At 37.9% G+C, this 27,612-nt stretch overlaps 1 protein-coding gene across 1 annotated transcript; it reads right to left on the bottom strand.

The window, feature by feature from the left end:
• Positions 1-850: 850 nt before the first annotated feature.
• LOC128736700 (leucine-rich repeat-containing G-protein coupled receptor 4-like) lies at positions 851-26,922 on the bottom strand. Its single transcript, XM_053831188.1, has 4 exons — positions 26,880-26,922; positions 3,008-3,113; positions 915-2,931; positions 851-865 (listed from the first exon to the last, which is right to left on the bottom strand). The coding sequence occupies exons 1-4, from the start codon at positions 26,920-26,922 to the stop codon at positions 851-853; spliced, it is 2,181 nt and encodes a 726-aa protein (XP_053687163.1).
• Positions 26,923-27,612: the final 690 nt, after the last annotated feature.

Below are 27,612 nucleotides of genomic sequence, written 5' to 3'. Positions count from 1 at the left end.
ATTGTCGACTGCTTTATTTAATATTTTTTTAAATTTTCTACTGATACCGGTCCACTACACTCAAGACGATTTTTACGCGAAGTATATGTTCAGCGTAAATCAAAATTCGCGTAAGAAACCGCATAAGTTCCAAAATTCGCGTAAAAAGCCTCGTGAATTCCAAAACTAAGTGCAAAAATGAACCAATAGAGCCCATCCGCATAAATTCCGAAATTTGCAGTAAAAATAGTTGCGTAAAAAATCAAAACACTGCGGATTCCTCGTATAAAGCGACTGCAGCGTATTTCTAAAATTAAAACAGATTTTAAAATTTTGCCAACGTTTCGGCTACATTTTTATAGTCAAAGCTATGTCCGTCCAATTAGCTCCGGGGTGCGATGTTGACCTAAGTCAGTCGTCGTACGTTCAAAATTCGGCTGGGCGGTGCTGCTATAGAGCTAGTAGGATCGTTGCACTAGCCCCGTATTTGTTCTGTACTTTAATAATCGGCTGCGAAGTCTGTCGATAAAGAAGGGTCAAGTCTTAAAGACGTTTACAACCCAAGGTGTTTTGCTATGGAAAGTTTTTCTCTCCTTATAAAAGAGTACAAAAATACAGTCGAAACGTTGGAAAGCTTTTCAACTCAGAATGGTGAGTGTCAAATAATTTGGAACCAGCCGATTCACCACTGTTAAAGACCAGAAACATACTAGACTGCTTCAGGGAAGTGTTTCTTGAAAATGCAATAAAGAGGTACTGTTAAAACCTCGGTACCCCGGCAAAAGGTCACAAGAATTACAATTACCTATTAGCTAGAATTGAAAACGACGAAAAACTTAAAAACTATTGAGATTCAAAAATTGTCATATCCTCAACCGAAGCCATCCTACACAAACCAAAATCAAATTTATAGCAAAAGTTGTCCCTTCACATACCGTACCAGAACTTTTGGCTTTGTAGCGGGCTTGCAACGGTGGCAGCACGCTTGTAGTACTAGTAGTACTAGTAGTACTAGTAGTACTTCTCCTTGTGGCATTCTCCAACCTGGCAATAAACTGATCACTACAGCTTGACAATTTTTTCGGTATCATGCTCACAAGTTGTCTGTTGTTTTCCAACTGAACAGGATTGCCGTAGACGTATCGGTCCATACCGGCTAGACAAAATGTTTCCAACTGTTTCAGCGGTGCGATTGCTGGGGCAGGAAACACTACCAGATGGGTGTTGGATAGGTCTAGAATGCGCAGTTGTAGGTTATTCTGGAAAGCTCGTACATCGATGAAATCGATGGGATTGTCCGTAATGTAGATTTCTCTCAATCCCGGCATTGCACAGAAGCTGGTACTGGTGATGCGCTGAATGGCACACCGTTTCGCATTGAATTTCTCGACAACCGGCTGATCGGCGAATGGAATCGTAGGGGTGAACGCAAGTTCGTAGTTGTCATTCAGATTCAAGATTGATAAGTTTGTCTGCGCAGAAAGTAACTGAATTGGGAGCATTTGCAGTTTATTGTAGTCGAAGTCGATATGCCTTAACATTTTATTGGAATGAAATGCTTCGTAGGATATTTTTGTCAGATGATTGTGCTTCAGAAATATTTTCTGCAAATTTGGTAGATGAGCAAAGGTGTCATCGTAGATCACTCGAATACTGCAATGTTGACAGGAATAGCTTTCTAGGGACTCACTGTAAAGCAATGGGTAATGTTTGTGAAAACTGAAGTTTGTGTTGTTGTTCATGTTCAAAATGGTGAGCGATTGACACGCCTCGTAAGCCATAGGATCAATAAATATTACATTCCGGTTGGCAATGCTTATGCTGTTATTGCAAGCGGGAAGATCCTTTTCATAGAGTGAATTTCCTTCTACGTCCATATTGGGAATAATGTTTTCGAAGTGGCGTCGATGAACCGTTCCTGCGGCACAATCCTTCCGAAGTTGCAATAATTTGTATAATTCACTAAGTTCACTGAATTTCGGCATTGGGTGAAAATAGTTATTATCCAAACATAGCTGCTGGAGCGCTCGAGATGTTCTTAGGATCTCTATTGGAAAGCTCGTCAGATTATTGTAGTCCAACAGAAGAGTTTTCAGTTTTGGATTGGAGAAGAACGTAAACGGATCAATTCGTTCAATACTGTTGTTTTGTAGCTGCAGCAACTTTAAATTCGGTAGTAGTTTAAAATTCCCTTCGGTTAGGTGCGTAATGTTGCAGTTAATGCAGGTCAACGTTTCCAGGCTGTCACTGGTAATGGTAAGTTCCCGTATGGGATTGTTGTTAAGGTTCACATAATTCAGTACACTATTATTGTCGAAGCAATTTTTCGAAACCACACTTATTGAGTTGCCTTCCAGATGTAACTTTTTTAGACGACCGATTTTAGAAAGCCACTGACCATCGATGCTGGATAGATTGCAATTGTTGCAAAGCACCCGTTCCAGTCTTCGAAAGTCTATCGACAGATTATTTAGGTCAAATCCTTCGTTCTCACTCACATCCAATATCCACAGGTGCTGCATAGTTTCTAGCTCATTCCGCTCATTAAACCGTTCGATCCGATTGTTTGTTAGAAACAGGAATTGTATTTGATTGTAATTGAATGCCTCAGCAGGGATTGATTTTAAGCGGTTGGACCCTAAGTTGAGCGATTTTAGTTGACGAAGTCCGGCAAATGTATTGTTGTAAATCACTGTGATACCGCAATTTATGCAGTAATATTGAACTAATACATCGTGGTACAGAAATGCTGATCCATTCGAAGGAAAATCAAACTCTACGTTGTTGCTCATGTCAAGGGTCCTAACGAAAAGGTAACGGCTGAAATGGTAAGGGTTTAGCTCTGTTATGTTGCAAGCCGTCATGTCCACAGGATTTGTGAATCGATTTAGGCAATCTTCATTGTTTGGGCTGCTTAACACTGCTACAGCTAGCAGTGAGCAGGCATGCAGTCTGAAAACGAAAAAGAAATTTTCTATAAGTTGACCGTAGCAAAAACCGTTATCAAATGGGAAATTTTCAAACGTACACATAGATGCAGATGATACACGAGTTGGATAGTAAGTTTAACCGTTCCATCCCTCCGGTGTTCAATAAAATACTGAAAGCTTTATGTGTCAAGCACGCCAATATGTCTACATTGGGAGTGAAAGATAGTACTGAATACAGCATTTAGTACTGATAACAGCATAGAAGAACCCGATTTAATCCTCCTAGTGGTAAACGGAACTTTTGTTATACCATTTTATTTGTTATTTGAGGTAGAAATCAACACATCTTCAGATCTTCAGATCTTCAGAATAAGAATATAATTCAACTGTGCTAGTTGGTTCATATAACCTAGATAATAATTATACAGAATAATAATACTACTGCCCCCCCACACACCTTGGAGCGATTTAGCCTCCCCTAGAAAAATACACTCAGTTTTTAGTTTTTGTTTAACTCAAAAAACTATAGTTACGTAGCCACACGTTATTGGAAAGACAAATCTCAGGTACTTTTTTATTTCGACGTATGTGACAATGAGAGATTCTCTTCGTGTTTCCTCTCTTTCAATTCTTGCATTAAAAAAAAAAAATTTCAAAACATTTAGCTAGCTATAGTGACGCCGGCAACCGCTTTATGTAAAGCGGATGTGTTGAAATGCATTAGTATCATCGTAAAAAGCGGAAGAGAGGAGACACGAAGTGAATCTCTCATTGTCACATACGTCGAAATGAAAAAGTACCCGAAAAATACACTTCAAATCAATCTGTCGCAATGATTAGTGCTTTCAACTATTTTCGTAAATCGGTTTTGTAAAAGATAATGCAGCTTACTTCTATATTATTTTCCTTATATAGCGCCGAAAGTCCAATGACAAATAGTTTAAGTATTGAGCAAGTTCCTTAAGCCAGTTAACATATATCGTTCATCAAATGGTAAGCAGTTTTATGCAACTTATAGAAAGGTGCTACAAATCATCATCGAAAATCGAAATCCCGCCAATCTCCAAAGGATGTGCAACTACGCCCTGGTGTTAATGCTTAGTGGAACTATAAATTCTAAGAAACTGATGAAAATGATCTGAAAATTAATAAAAATGATATTTCTTTACTTTTTAGGTAAATCTAAAGCTCATTTTCGGGACCAGTTTTTCTTATTTGTGACCGAATAATATTTATTGGCGTGTTATGATCCAAATTCCATGTATTGTTGTTTATTTTTGTTGCTCGCTTATCTACTGTTTGATTGCTTTATCAATTTTCGTTGGAACCGTTTATCTGGCAGTCTAATTTTAGATACATAGGGGAGTGTCGTCGTGGTTGGGCCACGTTTTGGAATTCGCCCATAACTTTCGTTTCAAAGGAATTTTGGAAATCAAAATACATCGTTGCAAAGGTCTATGTTAACTTATTCGCAGTCCGAAGGACTCGAACTGAAAGAATTTTATTTATTACAAAATATTTTGATGACAAATATGATCGACTTACAGATAGTTTCTGCAGCGACGAAAGATTTCTTACTAATCCCGACTAATCCCGCAGTCCTAACCTTAACGCTAATTTTGAGAAAAGGAATTTAATACAATAATAGAAACTATAAGAAAATATTCTTACATTTGATTGTTACTGCGTATCGGCTTTTCCGATTATAGCGTAATAACTACCACCAATCGATTGCCTATAATTAATTATTGTATCATCATTAACGAACCTCCTTGCACGTGGTCGATTGTGGTGTAAGATATTGCTTACCTATTAGATATCCAAAATAATGATTCACTGATATCTACGTTAACTTATTAGTAGCAGTGTAAATATATAAACTAACTGTTTTAATGTATAATATTAATTTAATATAATGATTGAAATCGAACGTCTTATAATCGCCTAATCACTAGGTTTTTATCGTATTAATTTTGCTTTATTTCATCACATTTTACGTGACTGACATTCTCTAGCGATTATTGCGCTTCTGCGCTTAAAATTATGGTGGCCCAACCATGCCTACTCAAGTGGCCCGACCTTTACAAATAGCGCTTTTCTAGTATTTCAGCTTAGCCTTCCCAAACACCTTACTGGAGTGGATTTTTCTATAGTCTTCGTGTGCAGCACAACACACTTCATACATTTTTAAAATTTATCTCTATAATTGCGTTTCATGAATTATTTCTTGAAGAAAAGTTCATTGCGCCAGGAAAACTTTTTTTTGTAAGATTTAGTCACTGAATTCAGTACGGGTGTTTTGAATATACGATTGAAACTCACAATATTGTGAAAAGTTAGCTATCACAGTAAGAAGTCATCATGAGTTACTAAAACTGTAAAATCGTGAGGGCCCGACCGTAACAGTGGCCCGACGATAACGGCAATACCCTAGATTATGGAGAGCGATACAAAAAGCGATATCTACTCAAGATACATCAGCGTTACAAGGACAGTACATCGAATAATTATGGGCTCTATTTTGTAAGTCTTGTCGATCATGTCATGTCATGTCATTGTCGAGTGTCGAGTACGGGGAGAACGGGCAGCATAGCGGCTCGAAGCACGATCGAAGCAAAACAAAGGACAGAGTCGCCATCTTTTAGCGTGTGCGTCATATTAGCGGTTAACGCTACTTTCTTCTCCTCTGTTGGGTACTCTTACCACTGCGTCCATTATTTTGAACCATTGTGGTATGCCCCGTTTTTATTGTTTTACTATACGCTTCAAGCTTACAGTGTGTGGAAGTGACAGGCTGGTAGCTGGAGCGAGACATGTGTCAATCAGCGATGACTAGGTTTATGAACCTAGTACCCTGATCGGCGACGCCAGCCAGATCTCCCCTTTTTGAGATACTGCAGTCTGCGTACTGTTTGTGCTTCACGATTGCAGAGGTTAAATATCACGAAACTGAGATTCCGAAGATGATATTTACACGGACAATATCCTGTCGCAAGACCGGTAAGCTTGCTGCTCTCTTATTGAGACTCAGCAACTTTTGAGTAACCTAGGGGTGGATACTCGACGTTATATATTTTTTTAGATTGTTTGAGCGATTGTACAGCCATCCTACTGGCCATAACTGTTCGGCTCTCCTTTTGTTTCAGCCCACCCTCCAGCACACAGTCAGAGATCAGGCAGAGTGAATCTCGACCCGTGACTAGAAAGTTTTGGAGTCGCATCTTCGTTTGTCGACTCACAACGAGTCGGCGTGTTGAGGATAGACATGCAGATAGAGATGCAGATCAGGACTGAACCCCTGCTAGCGCATCGTTCAAGTCCTGCTCCTCCCCTACTCTCCTCTCCACCTTATTCGTTCCCTCTGCTTTGGTTCCTGGGACAAGAGAACCGTTCTGCAGGCGGAGAGTTTACACTTTAATTTGGAAGCATTTTTCTTCAACCCAATCTTCACTACTTTCAGTTTTAGCTTGCGCAGCCACCACCACAGATGTTGTTCTCTCGACAATATCCATTTCACCGGCAAAGCACACGAACTAACTAGATTTGCTGAAGATTGTGCCTGTGTGTTGTTCCGTTCATAACATCATGTAGCGGCATGTTGAACAGCCCACATGAGGGACCATCACGTTGACAAAGTCCCCTGCGAGGTTAGAATGGCCATGATTTTACGATCGATGGTATCATGCGTAACTTTGAAATCAATGAAATAATTGTGCGTTAAGCGTGTAGGGCGCTATATCTCTGCATATTAGCGTTGATAGGAGGAAATGCTTATCAACTTAGGGACTATATCGACTCATTTCGTTATCCCTGATTTTTATTTTCAGGTATAGGTTATAAGTTCAAGTTGTCACGTAGTTTTCGAGCCGTAAATCTCGCATGTGCATAGTATTTTTCGATGTAAATTAAATTATGGTTGTATATGAGCACCATTGGCATTATATTAAATTTGCTAAACGGTATTGTTTATATCTTAATTTTCGTAATTACTGGCTTTATAAGAAAATTTCCTAATATCCAGGTTAGTCTCATATAACTGGTGCTTACATACTTACCTAATCCATCTAGCTCCCCCATCTACTAACAACAATTCCTTTCCCGAAATACTTGTGAAGATGCAGAGGATTCCCTGGTCTTTAGTAGCAACAAGTATTGGACTAACATTCCTTCCCATCCCACTAGGACCCGCATTCGGACGTGGCCGGCGTCGGTATTGATAAGCATGCAGGGACCTGATAAGGTTGCACAATGAGGAATAGCGTGCTGTCCCAAGCAAGCTTTTTCCAGCCATCATTTTGCAATATTCATCGGTCCTGGTCAATAACGGAGTAGCAGCACACGGGCGGAATCCTATGCTTATGCTTATGCTTAATGAAATAATTGTGCGTTGAATTCTGTATTCAATGCTGCGTTTTCCTCACCTACCACCCATTTTTATTTCTGCAGATTCTAAGTATAGGGTTAATTACATACAAAATTGCAAGTATCAAATAAGCTGATTTTCTTAATGATAGCTTACTGCGCCTACACGTCAGAATAGAGAAAAGAACCAGGATTCCAGGATTCGATATCCGAGACTAAAAACTAATGAGGAATTACATTGCTCAATTCTGCCTATAAGGTGCTCTCCCTATCCTGTGTTGTAGACTGAGATCATTAGCGGAGTTTTGCGTCGGCGAGTACCAAGCTGGTTTTCAAGAGGATCGCTCTACGATGGATCAGATATTTACCCTGCTTCTAGTAACTGACGAGTTTCGGGAGTACAACTAGCAGATTCATCATCTTTTTGTGGATTTTAAAGCGGCGTATGATTCTTCTTCTTCTTCTTCAGCAGCATAGAGCCGGGGTGGCTCGTGCTGTTTCAAGCACTCGTTTCCATTCAACTCGGTCTTGGGCCACTCGTCGCCAATTTCCTAGTCGTCTCAGAAGTCGCAAATCGCTTTCGACCTGGTCGAGCCATCGTGCACGTTGGGCCCCCTGTTCCTGGTGCCGGTGGGGTTGTTGAAGAGGACTATTTTCGTCGCACAGGCGTACGATTCAGTCAAACGAAATGAGCTGTGGTTGTTAACGCTAGGACATGGTTTTCCTACAGAACTAGTTACGTTTATTCGTGTGACGCTGGATGAGTAAAAATTATGAGTCAGAATAGCGACCTCACTTGCTTCTTGATTATGCGGATGACGTCGATATCACCGAAATCAGCAGTAGAGTAGGGAAAGAAGCCTTTAGGCTATTTAATTGGGAAATAGGGACTTACCATTAACACCGCCAAAACTAAGTATATGGCTAGCAGGGAACGTGGATGTCCAAATGGTGTTGGTGCCGAAGAGGAACTGAATGGGGAACGATATGAAGTAGTAGATGAATTCATATATTTTGGTATTCTCGTGACAGGGGACAACGATATAAGTCGCAAAATAGAACGACTAATTGCAGCTCCGAATTGGGTTTTCTACGTATTACGTTTTGTAGCTGAAGTCCCGTAGCTTGCAAAATCGCATAAAACTGGCGCTATAGAGAACACTAATTCTCTCGGTGGCCCTTTACGGACATGAATCATAGACGTTAAAGAAAGCTTATCGACGAATCTTAGGGTTTTTAGCATAAAATTTTGCAAAATGGAAAATGGAGTGTAGCGCAGACACATGAACCACGAGCTGTATGAAGTATGCAAATATGCTGTCATAATGAAGGTAGTACAGTGTGGCAGTCTGCGGTGGGCTGGTCACGTGGCTACAATGCCCGACGAAAGAGTAGCCAAAATTATTTTAAGCTGGGAATCAAGAAGAGGACTTCGGAGCAGACCCCGCAACTGATAAATGTGCGCAATCGAGGATGATGCTTGTTCAGCTAATGTTCGAGGGGTTTGGAGAATGGTAGCCCAGGATTGAGTACTGGAGGACCATAATCCATTCGACGCAGGATTGATAACGGACCGTCGCCACTGAAGTAATCTAAATATGAGGCTTAAGCCGACAGTTCAATATTTATGAGTAGTAAAATGACTGTGGATGAAATATACATTCTACTTTTAAATTCTCAGAATTGAAGCTGCTTATATAAGTATTTTGGGAGCTTGGACCCCAACAGTTTAACTTGAATCACGGGGTCCCAACAATTCAATATTTATAAGCAGTAGAAAGAGTTCGACAGAACTAGTAATTTTACCTAAATTTGCAATTATTCAACCTGCTCATATAATATTCTATAAAGCTTGGGGCCCAAAAAGTTAATATTTATAAACAATAGGACGACTTCGCATGAAATAGAATTTTTACTTTCATAATGCCATTACAAATATTTTTTAAAGTTTTTGTCCTTCCGATACTGGACAACTGAAGGGGGGGGGGGAGGGGAGCAAAAAAAACAGAGATTTTTTTAATCACGCAACAAAAATTGTAAATTTTAGGAATTTTTGCTTGAAGTTTAATCGTGAAACCCGAATCTATTCTTGCTTTTCATGTATTTTTATTACCGATTTTCGGAAATTATATTATTTGTACTTCCACTTTTGTTTCGTGCTAGAAATGTTAACACTCCGTACACTCTTTTTTCAAGTTCTTTAGGCTGTAAAACCTACAGATAATTGATTTTGTACAAAAAATTTTTTACTCAGGTGAAACAAATTCTTTTTGCCCCCCTATTTTAATTTTACTTTAAAAATAATTTGCAATGGCCTAATTTTAAGGAATTGCTTAGTTTTTTGAAGTCATTTCATCCAAGCAATTTGAAATTTAGAAACACTTACATTTAGAAGACTACTAAATATAAATTTTTTTTTGTTATACCTGATTGCAGATTGAGATCTTCTATTCGTGGCATTTGGGCAATTTGGGCAATTCAAGCTATATGACATGAGTTTATCATTAACTTGGAAACTTTGGTTTAAAATTTGCAGACTCTTACAAGTATTTCTCGGAGTTTGGGATCACAAGTCCAAATTAAAACTGCAAAAAGAATTGAATTTATGTATGAGAAACTATATTTGAATTCTCAATCATCAAATCGTATGCTTTCATGAATCTAGGGGCCCCAATAATTAAACATTCGTGAGTCGTAGAAAAAGTTTACTTCAAATAAAAATGTTGGCTTAAAATTCGTGCCCCAACAGTCCCATTTGAAGCTGAACTTTCAATCATCAAATCAGATGATTTCAAAAGTCATGGGCCCCAGAAATTGAACATTCGTGAGTCGTAGAAAGAGATTAACTGAAATAAAAATTTTGGAAAATCTCAGTTTGTGTAAAGACGAAATTATTACTGGGCCGGCCATATGCCCGGTGGGCCAGTCCGCCCCATGTAGCGCTTCCGTATAGGTCTGTTGAGATATAAGGGCAAATTCTACAATTGCAGCCTAATCAATGTCTACGCCCCGACGAGTTCTACGACAGGCTTGAGAGGGCCCAAAACATGATATGAAAATCATCATCGGACACGCAAATGTGCAGATCGGGATGGAGGAATTCTTCCGTCTTGTCATTGGAAGGCATAACCTTCTTCTACCAACCAGTGATAACGGTCTAAGACTCATAAATTTCGCCGCGGTCAGAGGAATGGCCATCCCTACTTTCAACGTCTGAATATTCGAAAACACACCTGGAAGCATCCCGATTGAGAGTCTAGCTCTCAGATCGATCATGTTTCGATTAATAGTTGGCGGTCTTTTTGGGGACCAAATATCGACTCTGACCACTATCTTGTTGTGTGTAAGATTCGTTGTCGAACGCGGCGAATGCTCGCACTGAGAGAATATCCAGCGATTGACAATAGATGGCGTGGCAGCGGAATATGCCAGAAAGCTTGATTAACGAACCGCAGAACATCTTCCTGCTGTTCTATATATAAGGGAATATATAAGTGGGCTGTGGAGGAACCTCAGAATACCAAAGAGTGTAGATGAAAAGAACTAGACCAGAAGTTGCATGCTCACTGCGGCTACACATCTGAGAACAGAGAAAGATATAAAGATACTAGAAAAAACCCACAGTCTAAAAAACGCGACAACGAGGAGCACGTGCTCACCGGCGCTGAGGAGCGATTCGCCAGCAACGAAGTAGGTACAACACGGTGAGGCGCAGGAATTTTGCCATGCCTGCAATGTGCAATGATAGTCCTGGCAACCTACTTACTGCCAAAATGGCGGTGGGAGGATCACTTCCAGACGCTGTTGAATGGTAAACACGGAAAGTAGCACGCTTTCAGCACTTTTGGTTGCGGCAACGTATTTATGACAGAAATTAGTCATATATCGGTTACCATAACACGTTTCTAACAACTGAGCTAGTACGGCCGGCTGAACTCATAAAAGCGGGCAGCGAGCGGCTGACACCGGATCACTAACCGGATCTGGGAAGAAGAACAAATGCCGCTGAAATGGTTGCATGGCTTCGTTTGCCCTATTTAAAAAAAATGACATCGACTCGAGTGGAAAAACTACCATTGCACAATTATGTCTAGAAGGTGCTTTCCCATATCCTGTTCTGTAGACTGAGACCGTTAGCGGAGTCCTTCGCCGGTGAGTACCAAGCTGGTTTTCATGAAGATAGTTCCATGACGGATCAGATGTTTACCCTGGATCAGTTACTAGACAAGTTCCGGGAGTACAACTTGTAGATTCGTTATCTGTTTATGGACTTTAAGCCGGCGTACGATTCGGCAGATAATGTTAGAATATGATTTTCCGGCTAAACATGTTACGCTGATTCGTGCGACGCTGGATATGTCAAAATCATGCGTCAGAAAAGCGGGTGAGACCTCAGCCGCTTCCGTGACGTTGCGTTGGGTGGACTGAAGCAAGAGGATGGTATTCAACATTACCTGGGAAGGTGCAATAGGAAGAGGAAACGTGAAAAGGAATGGAACTATCATCACGAGTTCTCATATGCTTCTTGGTTTTGCGGATGACGTCGATCTACCGTGGAGCAGGGGAAAAGGCCTTTCAATTGATTGGCAGCGAGAATGGAATCTACCATTAAACCCGTCAAAACGAACTACATGGTGGCTGGCAAGGAACGCGGAAGTCCAAATGACGTTGATGCTGAGCTAGAGCTGAATGGGGAACGGATATGAGGTAGTGGAGGAATTTAAATACCTTTGCGGGCTTTACACGGATTACGTAGTCCAGCAGTTAATTTGCAGATTCACATAAAACTGGCGCTCTTAGAACGTTAATCCTTCCGATGGCCCTTTACGGAAATGAATCATGGACGCTAGAGGAAGTTGATCGATGAGTGCTTGGGGTTTTTGAGCGTAAATTTCTGCGATCAACACTTGGTGATAAAATGGAAAATGGAGTGTGACGCAGACGCATGTACCACGAGCTATATCAAGTATAGGAATATACTGATATAGTAAAGGTAGTACAATGTGGCAGGCTGCGTTGGGCTGGGCACGTGGCTAGAATGCCCCTCGAACGAGAAGCTCCATAACTATTTTCAGCAACGAACCAAGAAGAGGCCATAGATTTCGGGGCAGACCCCGCACCCGATGCATGTGCGCTGTCGAGGAGAACGGCAGCCCAGGACCGACAGTACTTTCGAGACAGTACTGAAGGATCATTGTAATTTCGTACAAGTGGGGTACACTAGAAAAAATCTGCTAAATGTTAAGTTTTAAAGCTCAGTTTTAAGCGGGTGTTACAAGTCAAAATTTGCTATTTGATCCCTTTTTAATATTAGTTGATTTTGGCTTTAATGAATGGACGACTTTTTCTTATAAAGAAACTAAATTAGTAATAAAACTACACACGTTAAAACCTTACCTTATCATGTGAATTTTTACCTTATCATGCTGATAGATCTTGAACTGAAAAAATGAACCTCTCAGCCCTTTTCCGAGAATTGTTAACGGTAATATTGAAAAAGCATTTCATAGATAATTTGAACGACATGAGTACCACTTTACAGGAAGAGAAACACACGTTCACTGGAAGAAAGGTCATCTGCAAAATGAGCAAAATTACATCATTTATACCATGGTATAAATCATGATATCATGAACTTTTGGCGGTATAACACAACACAAGAATGATTTCGCAGCAATTCAAACTGTATGATTTCATGATAATATTCATGGCATCAGAATCGGAGTTCTTTCCGTGTTTGTTTGTTGTAAACTGTTTATTTTTTGATATAAAAATAAATGCGGTTTAATCTACCCCTGCCTTAAATAACGTCATACTAATGTTGATATTGACATAATGTGTATACAACAGATGGATGGACGATATCAACACAAACTAAAAGCACTACAAACCGGGCTACATTGCCGGCTGAAGAATTACAAACGGTCGATTGTAACGCGCAATAAGTTAGACCTGAACGTTCAAACACGCCTCGTTGGTTTCCGGGATTTCAAAAGCAATTTTTCTAAGTAAATGGTTTTGTTCATGAAACTGTTCCAATGTCATTTTTCCGTCTATTAGATCACTCCTAAAAACTGTTTTGGAAATCCCAAAAACCAATGACGTTTGTTTAAACCCTAACAACATCTAAAATAAGCATATGTAGAATAACAATTTTTCTCCACTACTCATCTATCTCAAGTATAGTTGAGTCATTTCGTTCGAATTAGTAAAATTCGTTATCACAGAAGTATATGCGAATTGGCACATTTTAAGGAACATAAAAACAGTCATACACGGAGAGGAAATATTCCAGTTTGCTTCAAGCAGTATGATTGTTGTTTTGAGCGTCAGCAAAGAAAAACGTTAATTTTTATTCTAAATACGCCCGTTTCATATGTCATTCGTGTTTCACTGCAGCGTCCATAAAATTTCTAATAACTATATTTGAGTTACAGATACATTAACCCTTTAGTGCCCAAATTTTTGATTTGCTTGAAAATTTTTTAAAATGCTCATTTCGTGGCCAGAATAATGGAAAAAATATTCTTTAATTACTAAGTTCAGGAATGGTTTGATTATTTATAAAAATTCGTAACCCGCCAAGTAGCGGGGTTGGGCACCTGGGCGCAAAAAAGTTGCAAAATCAAATTTTTCGATTTAATTCGGGACATCGATTTCAGAACATCTATAACAGTGCTAGTATTTATGGAACTAGTTATGAGCTTCAACTGAAATTTTTGACCATATGGCCGATTCCAGGTCCCGGACAAGTTCCTTCGAAATCCGTTCCGTGCTCCGAAACATCAGAAAAGAAACCCTCCCCGAGCCCGGAACCGCTCATACGGCCTCTGTGAGACATGAGATGATCGCCAATCGCTATTTTGTCGAGTGCTGATGTTTTTTGATATGCGACACGACATAATTTACTGATGCTGAAATGTCCCTTTATGGCAACCGGTTCCGGATTTATAATGTCCCCCCGGATTCGGATGGCGCGCACCATGGCTCATAACTGCGGCAAAGTAACTGATATGTCCACAGTAGGGCTGTCTAACCGGTAGTACCGGTAGTACCGAAACCGGTAATACCGGCCAATTTTTGGATACCGAAATACCGGTTTTGTAAAGGCAAAAAACCGGTATTTCCGGTATTTTCTAATATCCTGTTTTTTTTGTTAGCTTCCTTATTCAAAGAAGAACTAAGTTGAATAGAAGATTGTAAAACTCATAGAAAAACAACTTCGTGTTAATGCTAACGAGATTCTTCGATTACTAGCAATGAAGAGGGTGAAACTGTGGATCAAATAATTATACCTCTTGAACCCGTTTAAGGCACAGTACAGCATCTTTGCTGAATGTTCCATGCAAATGTTTCATTGTATAAGCCAGACGTCACGTTTCAATTTATTTTTGAACAACTTGATATTTACAAGCCACCAAATTATTCGAAACTTCAAATAATTAATTTAAGAATCAAGATCAGGGCCCGGCAACGTCGCTTACAATAGTAAATACAATAGTCACTCAACAATGAAGTAATGAAACTTCAGTTGCAATTGCAGCAACGCCGATTCGTTTCAAAACTTCAATCAGGGACCATGAAACGATTTTCACTTCACCATGACGACCGGTTTTAAAGTTTCATTTATATTCTTCTATCCAATATTCACTAGAAGGCCAACAACTTTAAATGCAATTGAGTTGAATTTGAGTAATATTTCTTACAATTTATTGCATATTATAATTAACCTACTGCCAGTCGTCGTCATTTGTTACAGTTCCTAGTTTCAGCTGAAGTTTGCTTGAAACGTTCTGTTCAACAAATGAAACAGGTGACTATGTGTGAAGCGAAGGTACGAGAAAGTCAGCTTCATTTATTTGTTTCGACGATTCTGGGCCGTGATTAGAATACAGGGATCTTTGCGTTTTTTGAGCCATATTGTTAAATGGCACGAATCTGCCAGGACTGAATTTGGAATGCTCTTCAAGTCTTTCGAGTGATACTTTGATTGAACAAGCAGATGAACTCTCCAAGCCACTATCTGCGAATAGCGGGATTGATAACAGAGAACAGAATGTACCTATGAATGATGCTTAAGAGAATGACGCTATCAAGAGTTCCGGTTTGGGGATGGAGGAAAAATTCGTGAGGAGATTGTAGGAAACCGAGGCATTCATTATAGTGGAATCCCGGGATATTCGAAAATAGTTAAGCGCGGGTTTCCCTACCATAAATTTGAAGAAATAAATGGAAAATTCCTGATGCGCTTAGAGCCGTTCGTTAGACTTAGATGAAAGCTGAAGTTTTTTCAATTATTGGAAGTGTTGGCAACAGAATCCGTTTTGGCAAGAGAAATAAATCGCTAAGCGTACTATATCTGCTAAAATTGTACTTTGCTAAGCAACAATACTGAAGCTAAAGTTTGAAAATAAAGACATTTACTGAAAAACGTCAACATTTCTAGTGATTCTGAATGATCTGCCAATACCGGTATTTTACCGGTACTACCGGTATTTTCTACGTCAATACCGAAATACCGGTTTTCACCAAAAGAGCCTAATACCAACAGCCCTAGTCCACAGTCGATGATATGCTTACAAAAATCAACCGATTTCAAACAAGTTTTAAATATTTGGCAACTTTATCTAAAAAAGCCATGTCACGGTCGCCCAAGGAACTCCGGAATAACTCCGGGATGTATACCACAATAGATCAAACCATTATCGCAGTGGTCAAATCTTCCGACAAAAAAAATAACTCCGGGACCATATGACATATGGCTATTATCTATAGATATTATGAACATAGAAAATATTTCCGGAAAAATTCCCAAATTTGGTAAAAAAATATTGAAAGATAAAAAAGTTACGGCCATTTTAGTGAATTTTGCAGTGCTAAAAATGAAGTAGACCCTAGAGGGGTTAATCGAAGCGTCTTGCGGAGGAAAACTAGACTTGACTTCTTGCTTGAATGCATTATTGAATCTCCTTACCCGTAATATTGTCGGCGGTGACCAGAGATCCTAAATATATGAACTCATCAACCACTTCCAGTTCATCATTGTCTATAGTGCCCGTGGGAAGCGAATCTTTCCAAACAGACACAGAAACAGTTGTATTTTCAAATTTGGCAATGAATTCAGCAGAATCACCACGATCTTACCTATTGATGTCCTTATCAGTAAGCAGTTTGCTTTTGGGGATTCTATTACTCCGAATAGTTCCCAGTCGTATATTCCTCTCGTTCCTCTCGAGTGGAGATATAAAGTCAATGGTAATGCCGTATAATAATAATCGAAAAATATGATTTTTAAAATCCGGCAAAATTTTAGAAAGGCGAACAACAATATTAGTAGCTGCTCCCAACTCAGGATTGCCTACATCATAATATGCTTTGAAACTGTAACCTTTGAAAAACCTTTAGAGTCTGATAGAACATGAATCTTAAATCCTCATATATGTGACTTGTTTGATAAATTGGGTTTTTCATTTTTGTAGTACACATTTGTTCACTATAATCTTTTATCGACTGGTAATTCACTCAATTTGTTCATTAACACAAACTTATTAAGCGGTATAGATTAAAATTTGCGGTTTTAAAATGGTCTATGATAGATCCCATTTTGAATAATATTGTCTTGCTTATCAAGATTTTGACGTTAAGCAGTAAAATTCGCCGGGTTTCAATGAATCTGTTTCCTTTTTAGTGGGGTTGGTTTTCAAATACCATAAAATGCAAAAATGTTTTGTGATATCGCTATAAAGCGTTATATTGCAGCTCGTCAAAAAGGCGCACTGAAAATTAGGTGATAAGTCCTGTAAATTTCCCTTCCATATTAATGCCACTGCATGCTTGTGTATTTTTCAAGGCATATAAAAGAAGCTAACAAGGCCTCTAACAATAATCTGTAGCTTAAACTCGAAAAAAATCAATAAATACAACGAAAACAACACGTTGTCAAATTACCAAAAAAAAGTTGACGTTAATGCCCAACCCTGCCAATTGGCGGGGTCAGTTCCATGATAAAAATCGGCCAGTTCCTAAACTTTTTATCGCAAATTACAAGTACAAGTACAACTTATCAGCTACTCACCAATAATTTTTTTGTTCATTTATTCCATGAAATAAGCAATTTACAACAATTTGAATTTCACTCCGCAGAGCAAAATAATTTTTTTCTCAGTTTTCTGGCATTTTTCAAGTTTTGCACGAAATATCTGTTTCAAATTAAAGTAATAAAACAAACAAACCACTCGAATAGTTAGATTAGACTATAATGAGAAGGTATGGGTGGATCTCAACATAAAACGAATAAGCATAGTAGATTTACAACGATTTTGCTGAAGCCCGCCAATTGGCAGGGTTGGGAACTAGAGGGTTAAAGACTGCATACAGAAAAATTGGACATATTCATTTTTTGCGTGAGGAAAAAGGACTAAAAATTTGATTGAAAGTTTCATCAACATCGATTGAGCGATTACAGTGTTATCTTTTGAACAAGAGAAAGTAAGCAAAATTTTCGAAAATTAAATAGGCGCAATTGACCGAAAAATAACATTTTACATTTTAATTTTCCGAACGGTCAGTAAAGAATCAAATATTCACGTTGCGGCAGATCCTCCAAAAAGTCCATCAATACAGAATTCAACGCACAATTATTTCATTGATTTCAAAGTTGCATATGATACCATCGACCGTAAAATCATGGCCAATCTAACCTCGCAAGGGACTTTTTCAATGTGATGGTCCCCCATATGGGCTGTTCAACATGCCGCTACAGGATATTATGAACGGAGCAACACACAGGCACAATCTTCAGTAAATCTAGTTAGTTCGTCTGCTTTGCCGATGAAATGGATATTGTCGATAGAACAACATCTGTGGTGGTGGCTGAACAAGCTGTAACTCAAAGTAGCGAAGATTGATTGGTTTGAAGAAAAATTTGGACTGAAGTACTGTGAACCGCTAGTATGACGCACATGCTAAAAGATGGTAACTCGGTCCTAATGACGAGTGAGTTTGTTTTATTTCGATCGTGCATCGAGCCACTACGCTGAATTTAAAGAAATTCTTCTTTAAGTCTTTAAAAGATTAAGAATCGAATGAAATGTTTTTAGAACTTTCTCGAAGCAGAAGTTTTCTTTGTTTTCTTCGGAGGTTTCGGAGGTGAAAAATTTTGTTTACAATTTTTTCAAATGTCTTTTTCTGCAATGCAGCAAAAATATGCTTACGACTATGCAATGCTTCTACGACACTTGGTTTAAAAGTATTGATCTTTTAACATTTGCGATGGTCGAGAAAACTGATAATTTTTTTTTCAAGTTTTCTGGGAAAATTGGAGGCCCTAAGCGTTGTTCACGTTCTTCAATTATCCCTATGATACATAATTATTTCTTAAAATGTTTTGATCCTCCGGCTTATTTTTGGCTTATTATTAGCGTATAAAATCAGTTGGAAAGAAATGTTGACTGTAAATCATTTATTTAGCATTTAGTCAACCGTTATGACATGTCACGCAATATAAATTAATTCTGTTATCATTTGATGGCTGTGTTGTGAAATATTGTAATATTAGAATATTATATGATGTTATTAATAAAAATACTGCAATATCATTTTTCCTGTTCGACAGTTATTTTCAATTAATAATGTTTGCTGCATTACATATGTGTTGATTTCGGATGTATTTTATTCAAATACGTTATTTTGAAAGCAAAACAACGTACCTACTTCATAGAAAATTTCCTTTCTTTTCGAGATAAGTCACGTCTTTATCAATGCTAATAATGGGTGTTATTTTTATTACTCATTACTACGAAATTGTAAATTCAATAATCTTATCGGCACTTGCTATGATAACTAATACGTTATCAAAACTAATACGTTAGCAAAATAGATCCCTATTCTAGGAATGTAGGGGAGTGTCGTCGTGGTTGGGCCACGTTTTGGAATTCGCCCATAACTTTTGTTTCAAAAGGAATTTTGGGGATATGAATACATCGTTACAAATGTCTAAGAATAAGGTATATTTCTGGAAAGTTTTGAACTGATTGCTTGAAAAATTAAAAAGTTATAGGTATTTACGTGACGACAAAAAAAACCAGAGGGGTTGTGTACAAGACACGACCGCATATATAGGTGAGGCAGGACTACGTAAGTCTCTTTATAATGATAGTAGCATGTATTCATGCTTGTAATCATTCGATTCTTCATGTATAAATGCTATATGCAACATATATACATGCTACATGCGTTGTATGTAACATTTATCAAAGTAGTAACATTGCATACGTTCAATTCTCAAAAGATTGTGCATTTGAAAACAGTTTAACAAAATCAAGAACACAAACTATTGCTTTCCTGCTACCTTACTGAAATTAAAGATTGTTTTTATTATCCATGGTTCCCACGTTGAAACGATTTTACCAATTCAATCCTATTTTATCAACAGCACATTATTTCACTGCACTTCTAATGAAACGGCAAGCATGCGTATTCACAGAGTCGTATTACAACCGAACACTACAGCTGTAGCACATTTTTCCAACACAGATATCAAATTCGCCTAGGTTTAAACGTCTCGCAGGTCGCAGTAAAGAATTTGCGATCTGTTGGGACAACGAACTTGTGTCATTTTTTCTGGCACACTCCCCTAACACAGACATCAAATTGGACTAGGTTTAATCGCGTTCGTAAGAAATCTGTTGGCACGAGGGGGCTTTGTCACTCTTTCTGGCGTACTTCCCAAGCAAGAACATCAAAATGTGTAGGTTTAACCCTATGTGAAGTAGTAGAGGTGTGGAACAACGTACCGTTTGATTGTGTTAGCAGCGCAAATAATGTAAACAGCAAGGGTGACGTCAATCTCGCCCTATTCTTCTACGGGCATAAAAAAGCATAAACATTGTGCCGTACAACGATGACACTAATACACCTATACTTTTCAGCATATTACGAACACAAACATGCCGCGTTTGCCGTACCTAAGTAATAGTGTACATAGGGTTTAACCGCGGTGTTAAGAAAGCTTGTTGAAATGAGGAAACTTGGTCACTTGTTTTGGCTTACTTCCCAAGCACAGATATCAAATTGGTATAGGTTTAGATCATCACAAAGAATCTTCCAACCAATCACGAAGTGAGAATTCTGGTAAAACATAGGTTCATTATTTTCAATTTTTCAATAGTTCAACATCAAGAATCCATACTTTTCTTCATTTGGGCCAATTCTTAGAAGATTTTCCGATCGATTGGTGTAAGAATATTGAAAATCGATCGGAAAACCGCTGAGCTATTAGCGCTCAAAACCTTTCATTTTTCGTGACGCTCGCATTTTTCGATTTTTTTGGAATGACACCCTATCTCAAAACTTGCCGTAAGACGTAGTCCTACGTCAAAATGTTGTCATAGTCGGGCCATGTAGTACAGATTAGGCCACCGCAGAAAATCTAAGACATACGTATTGAAATTCTATATAGAGACATGAAAAGAATGAATTCTGTGAACAATGGTTCATATAGGTACAAATACCCTATTTTTAATTCCATTTTTGCGAAATTTTGGCGATCTTGTAAAATCAATATAGCTACAATCTCCTTTTCCGAAGTATACAACTACAATGAAAAAAATAACAACAAAAATCTAGGTTTTTATCGTGTTAATTTTACTTTATTTCATCACATTTCACGTAACTGACATTCTCTAGCGATTATTGCGCATCTGCGCTTAAAATTATGGTGGCCCAACCATGACTACTCAAGTGGCCCGACCTTCACAAATAGCGCTTTTCTAGTATTTCACCTTACCCCTACCAAAGACCTTACTGAAGGGTATTTTTCTATAGTCTTCGTGTGAAGCACAACACACTTAATACATTTTCAACATTTATCTCGAAAATTGCATTTCATGAATCGTTACTCGAAGAAAAGTTTACTGCGCCTGCAAAACTTTTTTTTGTCAGATTTAGTCACTGAATTCAGTACGCGTGTTTTGAAAAAAATAATGAAACTCACAATATTGTGAAAAGTTAGTTGTCACAGTAAGAATTATTACAGTGCTTGTACATAGATATTATGATTTACTAAAACTGTAAAAATCGAAATGGCCCGACCATAACAGTGGCCCGACGATAACGATAACGACAATACCCTACCTACATAGCGGTCATAGTTCCCATCTGAGTAGAAATCGATTCTCAGAATCGTTATCGTAATATTATTGACATCTTTTATGTTACCCAAAAAAATTGACAGATAACATAAAAATTCAATTGCATTAGCATGTTAGTGATACCGATATTGAAGTTTATATATAACCGTCTTTGTACTTTCGTTTCAGTAAGTAAAAGAATGTTAGCTTCCTTCGTACATGAACCAGCTTGATGTCCTTAAAGGAGAACGTTTTGGAAGAGTGTGGAACGATACCTAGTGGTTGATTAAAAATGTTGTTAAAATAGAAATCTTCTACGGAATGAGAAAAATACGTAATTTTATGTACCTTGAGTCTAGGATATTATTGACAATAGCATACGATTATATATCATAATAAACGCAATACATTTTTATGTTACTATCACAATCCACCAAATTTTATGTTAAGGTTGTTATCTTAAGTCATTTTTTTGAATTTTGGCATCTAGTTTTTCTTTAATTTTGCCTCATAATTATAATTTTGTCTGCTGCAACTTTATTTGAAGTAAGCTTCCTTTTACTCAGTAAATGCAAATGAAAATTAAAAATTAGTGATAGATGTGAAATAATATTTTAAAAATTTAGGCGTTCATTGCAGTAAAACAAACCGTATAAAATTGTAATGTTTGGAAAATAAAGCAAATACCTATTAATGTTTGTACAAAACCAAGCGAAAACTGACACATGATTTAAATAAAAGTACAGATTGAAATTAGGCAATAATTTGGTTCGAAATTAGATTGGAAAATCAGGTAAAAAATGTGCTACCGTGTCCAACGAGCGAGGGCGAACAAGCGAAAGCGTACGATTTGGAACGAACGAATAAAATGATCGATACAGTTTGATTGCTATAGTTGAACTAGCTCTGATAACATTTTATCATCTCCTTTTTATACCACATGGAAGGCTAATCAGAAGAATACTCGCGTAACTTTTCAAAAGGTCCTAAGTAACAAATGTTAAAAAAATCGAGTTGATAGATGATTATAGTCAATCACATGCCTATAAACATTATACGAAAACATCGATAAAATTGATATTTATTGAATCGAGAAAATCAAAGCAGGCAAGATATCCTATGTACAATTTTGATTCATTCACGGTCCACTGTTGCATTGAACATTTGGTAACCAAGACAACGTCCAAAGTAACAAAACAAATCAAAAAACTCCAATCTGTACTTTGGTCGTACACATCAAATTCCAAAAATCTGATCTTGAACGCACCGAAGGCGGCTGCTTATTCAAAAGGATGCCCATTGGTTCTTCAGTTGGTGTTTATTCTCTAAATAATAAGGAAAAAAAGGAATTTTAATATACTCTTCAGCTTACGGAATCTTTCTGAGTCAAGCAGCTTGGGCAAACCTAACTCATCCAGGTGTTGTTCGTTTCGCTTTACAAAATTAAAAAAAAAGATGATTGAATATGATTGACCCCAGTTGCGAACTGGCTCCGGCTGTGAAACAGTAAAGTTCTCCGATTCTAAAATACCCAGAAAATAAGCATAAGAATAAGCATAGGATACCGCCCGTGTGCTGCTATTCCGTTATTGACCAGAACCGGTGAAAATTGCAAAATAATGGCTGGGAAAAGCATACTTGGGACAGCACGCTATTCCTCATTGTGCAACCTTATTAGGTCCCTGCATGCTGATCAATACCGCGGGTCCTGGTGGGATGGGCAGGAATGTTAGTCCAATACTTCTAACGACCAGGGAATCCTCTGCATCTTCACAAGTATTTCGGGAAAGGAATTGTTGTTCTAAAATACCCAGAAAATAAATTGTTTAATGCTTCAACCATCATAATCACATTTAAAATATGCACTATTCAGGCATACGATTTACAAAATTTGCTTATTTGGAATCTTGATCTTCCTGTTTTTACATACATTAAGCGCAACTCAGATTTGGATGGGTTAAATTAAGAAACTGATAAATGGCCTTATATTTAAGGAGTTTTTGTTAATAAACGATTTTTATATAATACTAGCTGTCCCGACAAACTTCGTATTGCCACAAATTAAACTGTGTTGTTCATAAATCGTGAATCTAGGAGGACCTTTGTCACAATCTCGAGTTTTGCAAGTTTCTGAGGAGTTCATGGGTAGTTTAATATACAAATTTCCTCACAGTAAAGTAGAAAACAACTCCCCCCATTTGCTTAGCCTGATAAAATGAAGCGGATAGCATTAAAATATTCGCCATGATTATATAACATTTCGCCGCATACCGTTTTGCGGAACACCACTTCTCGATTGACCATAACGCGGAATATAGAGTTTCGCGGAATACCATTTCGCGAAAAACCTTACGCGGGATGTACAATTTCACGGAAAAATGTTTTCTTGGAAAGTAACATTTCGCAGGGGTTTTTCTTTCCTTACTCGCTGTCGCTTGTTCGGACCCAACTGAAAGAAAGTAATAGAGGTCAGTAGACCTAGGAAAATAAATAAACCTAATTGATAGTTTTTAGTGATCTTGTTTTTGACTAATGTTTTAAGGAAGAGTCTAAAATTTCTCGAGTTCGATTAGTTTTGAAGTTACGCAAAAATTTCTGTTTTATTTGTATGAAAGTCCTTATCACCCTACCACAAGGGTGAGGCGACTTAAACCATCATAAAAAAATTCCTGCCTCCAAAACCCCCCACATGCCAAATTTGGTTCCATTTGGTTGATTAGTTCTCTAGTTATTAGGAAATTTGTGCATATTTCATTTGTATGGGAGCGTCCCCTTTTATAGGGGGAGGGGTCATAATTTACCTCCTGAAGAGGGGAGAGGTCTCAATGCACCATAGAGAAAGAATTTGCCTCCCGAAACACCCATATTTGAAGTTTAGTTCCATTTGCTTGATTAGTTCTAAAGTTATGAGGAAATTTGTATTTCATTTGTATGGGAGCATTCCCCTTCCTAAAGTGGGGAGGGGTCCTGATTCATCATAGAAAAATTTCTTGCCTCCAAAAACCCCCACATGCCAAATTTGGTTCCATTTGATTGATTAGTTCTCGAGTTAAGAAAAAAATTGTATTTCATTTGTATGGAAGCCCCCCTTCCTAAAGGGGAGAGGGGTCATAATTCTCCTCCTAAAGAGGGGAGGGGTCTAAATTTACCATAAAAAATTCTTGTCACCATAAACACCCACATGCCAGATTTTGTTCCATTTGCTAATCGCGAATTATGCAGAAATTGGTGTTTCATTTGTATGGGAGCCCCCCCCTCTTAGTGGTGGGAGGGGTCTCTAACCATCATAAGAATCTTCCCTGCCCAAAAACCTCTACATGCAAATTTTCACGCCGATTGGTTCAGTAGTTTTCGATTCTATAAGAAACATCCCGACAGACAGACAGACAGAAATCCATTTTTATATATTAAGATTTTCCATCTATATTTCTTTGTTTTAATGTCTTTTGCATGGATGGATTTTGCAAAGTGCTGTACAACCGGGAACACTTTTGTTGGCCAAAAAATACCCTGTTTTCTAATTTTAGTATTACTTTTTTTGTTTTAAGCGAAAAACACGCGGTCCTTAGTAAAAGGAAACGTATACCTTCAAACTTTCAAATGCGTTAAAAATAATCGAGATTAGATGATCTGATTAAAAAACTATGACCAAAAAACAAAAGCCTTTTTCATAACCGGGGATATTTTGTATTTTGTTATATCGTATGGAGGGATGGAAAATTGGACGATATCGCCAACTGTACAAGTCATGATCTGTATAGCTTATAACAAACAGTAGACCTGCGGTATAATCACAAGAAATTGATCTCCCAGCAGTCGATTACAGAGTAACATCTTACCTAGTGGCGAGCAAAAGGGTACCAATGTTGCTTACGTTGAGAATAGCGCACAGCACACAACTGATAGCTGGCCGGTATCTATTAAATTTGTTTATAGGATGTCCCACATCAAATTGCACCACGGAAGAAATGCTGTAGAAAATTACCCATTGGGTATTTTCTCTTGAAAATTTGTGTAGACGTAGTTTAGAGTGTATTGTTTACACTCTATTTTTATCGAGATCAGTTTTTCGTAAATTGGAAAAAATTGCGTCACCCGAAAAGCAACTCTCTCATCATGAATGATGGGACTTACGTCAAGGCGGACTTCCGGCAGCCTGCGAGGCTACTGTACTTCACCGCCCAGTACAAGTTTGATGTTCCGGAGGAAGTAAGGATGCAGAAACTTTCATAGTTTGCCAAGAAATACAAGATTTTGCCAAGAAAATACATCATGTGGCAAACGGAGTGCGTCGTTCGTGACTACCGGGACTGTAAACGGGCAGATCTACCTCAAGGAGTGTTTACAGACGAGGGCCCAACGATCTTCTGGCCAGATCTACCTTCGTGCCAATATTCAAAGGATGTATTGGAGTAGTACGAAGCCAACGGAGTCACTTTCGTACCCAAGGACATGAACGCCTCCAATGCACCGGAACTAAGGCCCATCGAAAAGCTTACTGATGGGTTATATTTTGTTGTCTGAAAGTTTGAAAAGGATCGGTCAATTAGGTAATTTTCTACAGTGCTTCTTCCGTGGTGCAATTTGATGTGAGACACCCTTTATGCAATCGACTAATAAATCAGATCTGTTAAATATAAAAATCAGATCTGTTAAGAATGTTAAACTAATCGTCAGAAGATGATAAACATAATGTCTTATGTTCTTGGACATTAGAAACAATTTTGCCCCGTTCCTGCTCATATGTACAGGCACTATGTTAAATATCGTGATATTGAAATTGTATTGTGGAAATATCGCATTACCGGGACGATGAAATGAGAAAATTTCAAAATGACCAATCAAACAATAATTTACTCACAACGACCCATATAATAAGTCCAATAATGTACATTCCGGTTGAAAAAATGTCCTATGTAACTTTTTGGCCTTATTTAATGTAAATTCTGCATAAAATTGCAAAATATTTTTATTATTACAAAGTACATAAATGCATCCTGACTGTGGAGAGGATAGAATAGAAAAAAATTGATTCGGCTTTAAACACTTTCAAATAATATTTCATCAATCTTCTCGCACGCTTTACTCACAAAAAGCATTTTGTTAGATAGGTCCTTTTGAAAAGTTACGCGAGAATACATAATAAAGACAAAGGCTAGCAATAATAACTGATATGAAAAAAGAATATGGGTAGTGCGCTGAGAAAAAACGACGATTGTAAATAGCGGTCATTGCCATCAGAAAAATATTAATCCATTAATGCAGTTGAATCATGATTCTTACATTTAGTATATTCAGTTGAGTTTGGCTGCCCGTGAACGCAACTGCATCATATGGTTAGGCATGTCACAACGGTAACAGTGCGAAAAATGTTATTTAGATATGACAACATTGGAATTCCCATGCACTTGCTTCTTGGCCGATCGCTAGAAATATTGTAAAAATTGTATATAAATGTAAAATAGCCCGTAATCATTACCCGCCGTAATCATTGTAGAATGCTCCTTGGACATCCAAACCATCCTGCTTACATGCCCTTACGAGGGGGCCGACCCATTCAAACCGGCAATTTTCGGAGATAAATTGTAATGGCTGTGATAGATAGGGATGAACCCCAGAAACATTCATCTGTTAATTATCAGAGATCCCCGCACTGGTTTTATTCTTAAACGGAATAAAAGCACTTTCTGAACAACGCAATAATCACATTTGGTAAAATTTTACCCCGAGTCCCACTAGAAATCATAAAAGTATTTTGATACATATATACCCACATTCAGAAGTAAACGTGACCGCTGTTCATTTACTGATTGGTTAAAAAGCCCTACCCCAAGTCAAGGTTCAGTTTTATCGTAGGAAGAGTAGTATTTTATAATTGTCATTATTATATTATTACTCCTTAGCGATACTAGTTATTTATGTATTAAGTTAATTTTAATAGGACAATAACTTCAACACTGTATTATACAATAACCATGATCAATTGAAACACGGGAAAATTATGATATGTTTCATTCGAAAAACATCAATGAAACATATTATCAAAATTGTTACGGTGACGGAAAATAAAAAGTACAGGAAAATTATACTTTGATGAAATTAAAACAACTTCGTTCAAACACACAAAAAAATTATAGAAAATATGTTTAGATTGTTCAATTTAGTCTCAATTCTCAATTAGAATAAATAATAATAATAAAAACTAGAAATAA

The sequence above is a fragment of the Sabethes cyaneus genome, chromosome 2 (assembly GCF_943734655.1).
Source record: "Sabethes cyaneus chromosome 2, idSabCyanKW18_F2, whole genome shotgun sequence".
NCBI classification, from domain to species: Eukaryota; Metazoa; Arthropoda; class Insecta; order Diptera; family Culicidae; genus Sabethes; species Sabethes cyaneus.
The sequence above is the reverse complement of the archived record's forward strand: the minus strand, read 5'-3'. Positions and strand labels throughout refer to the sequence as shown.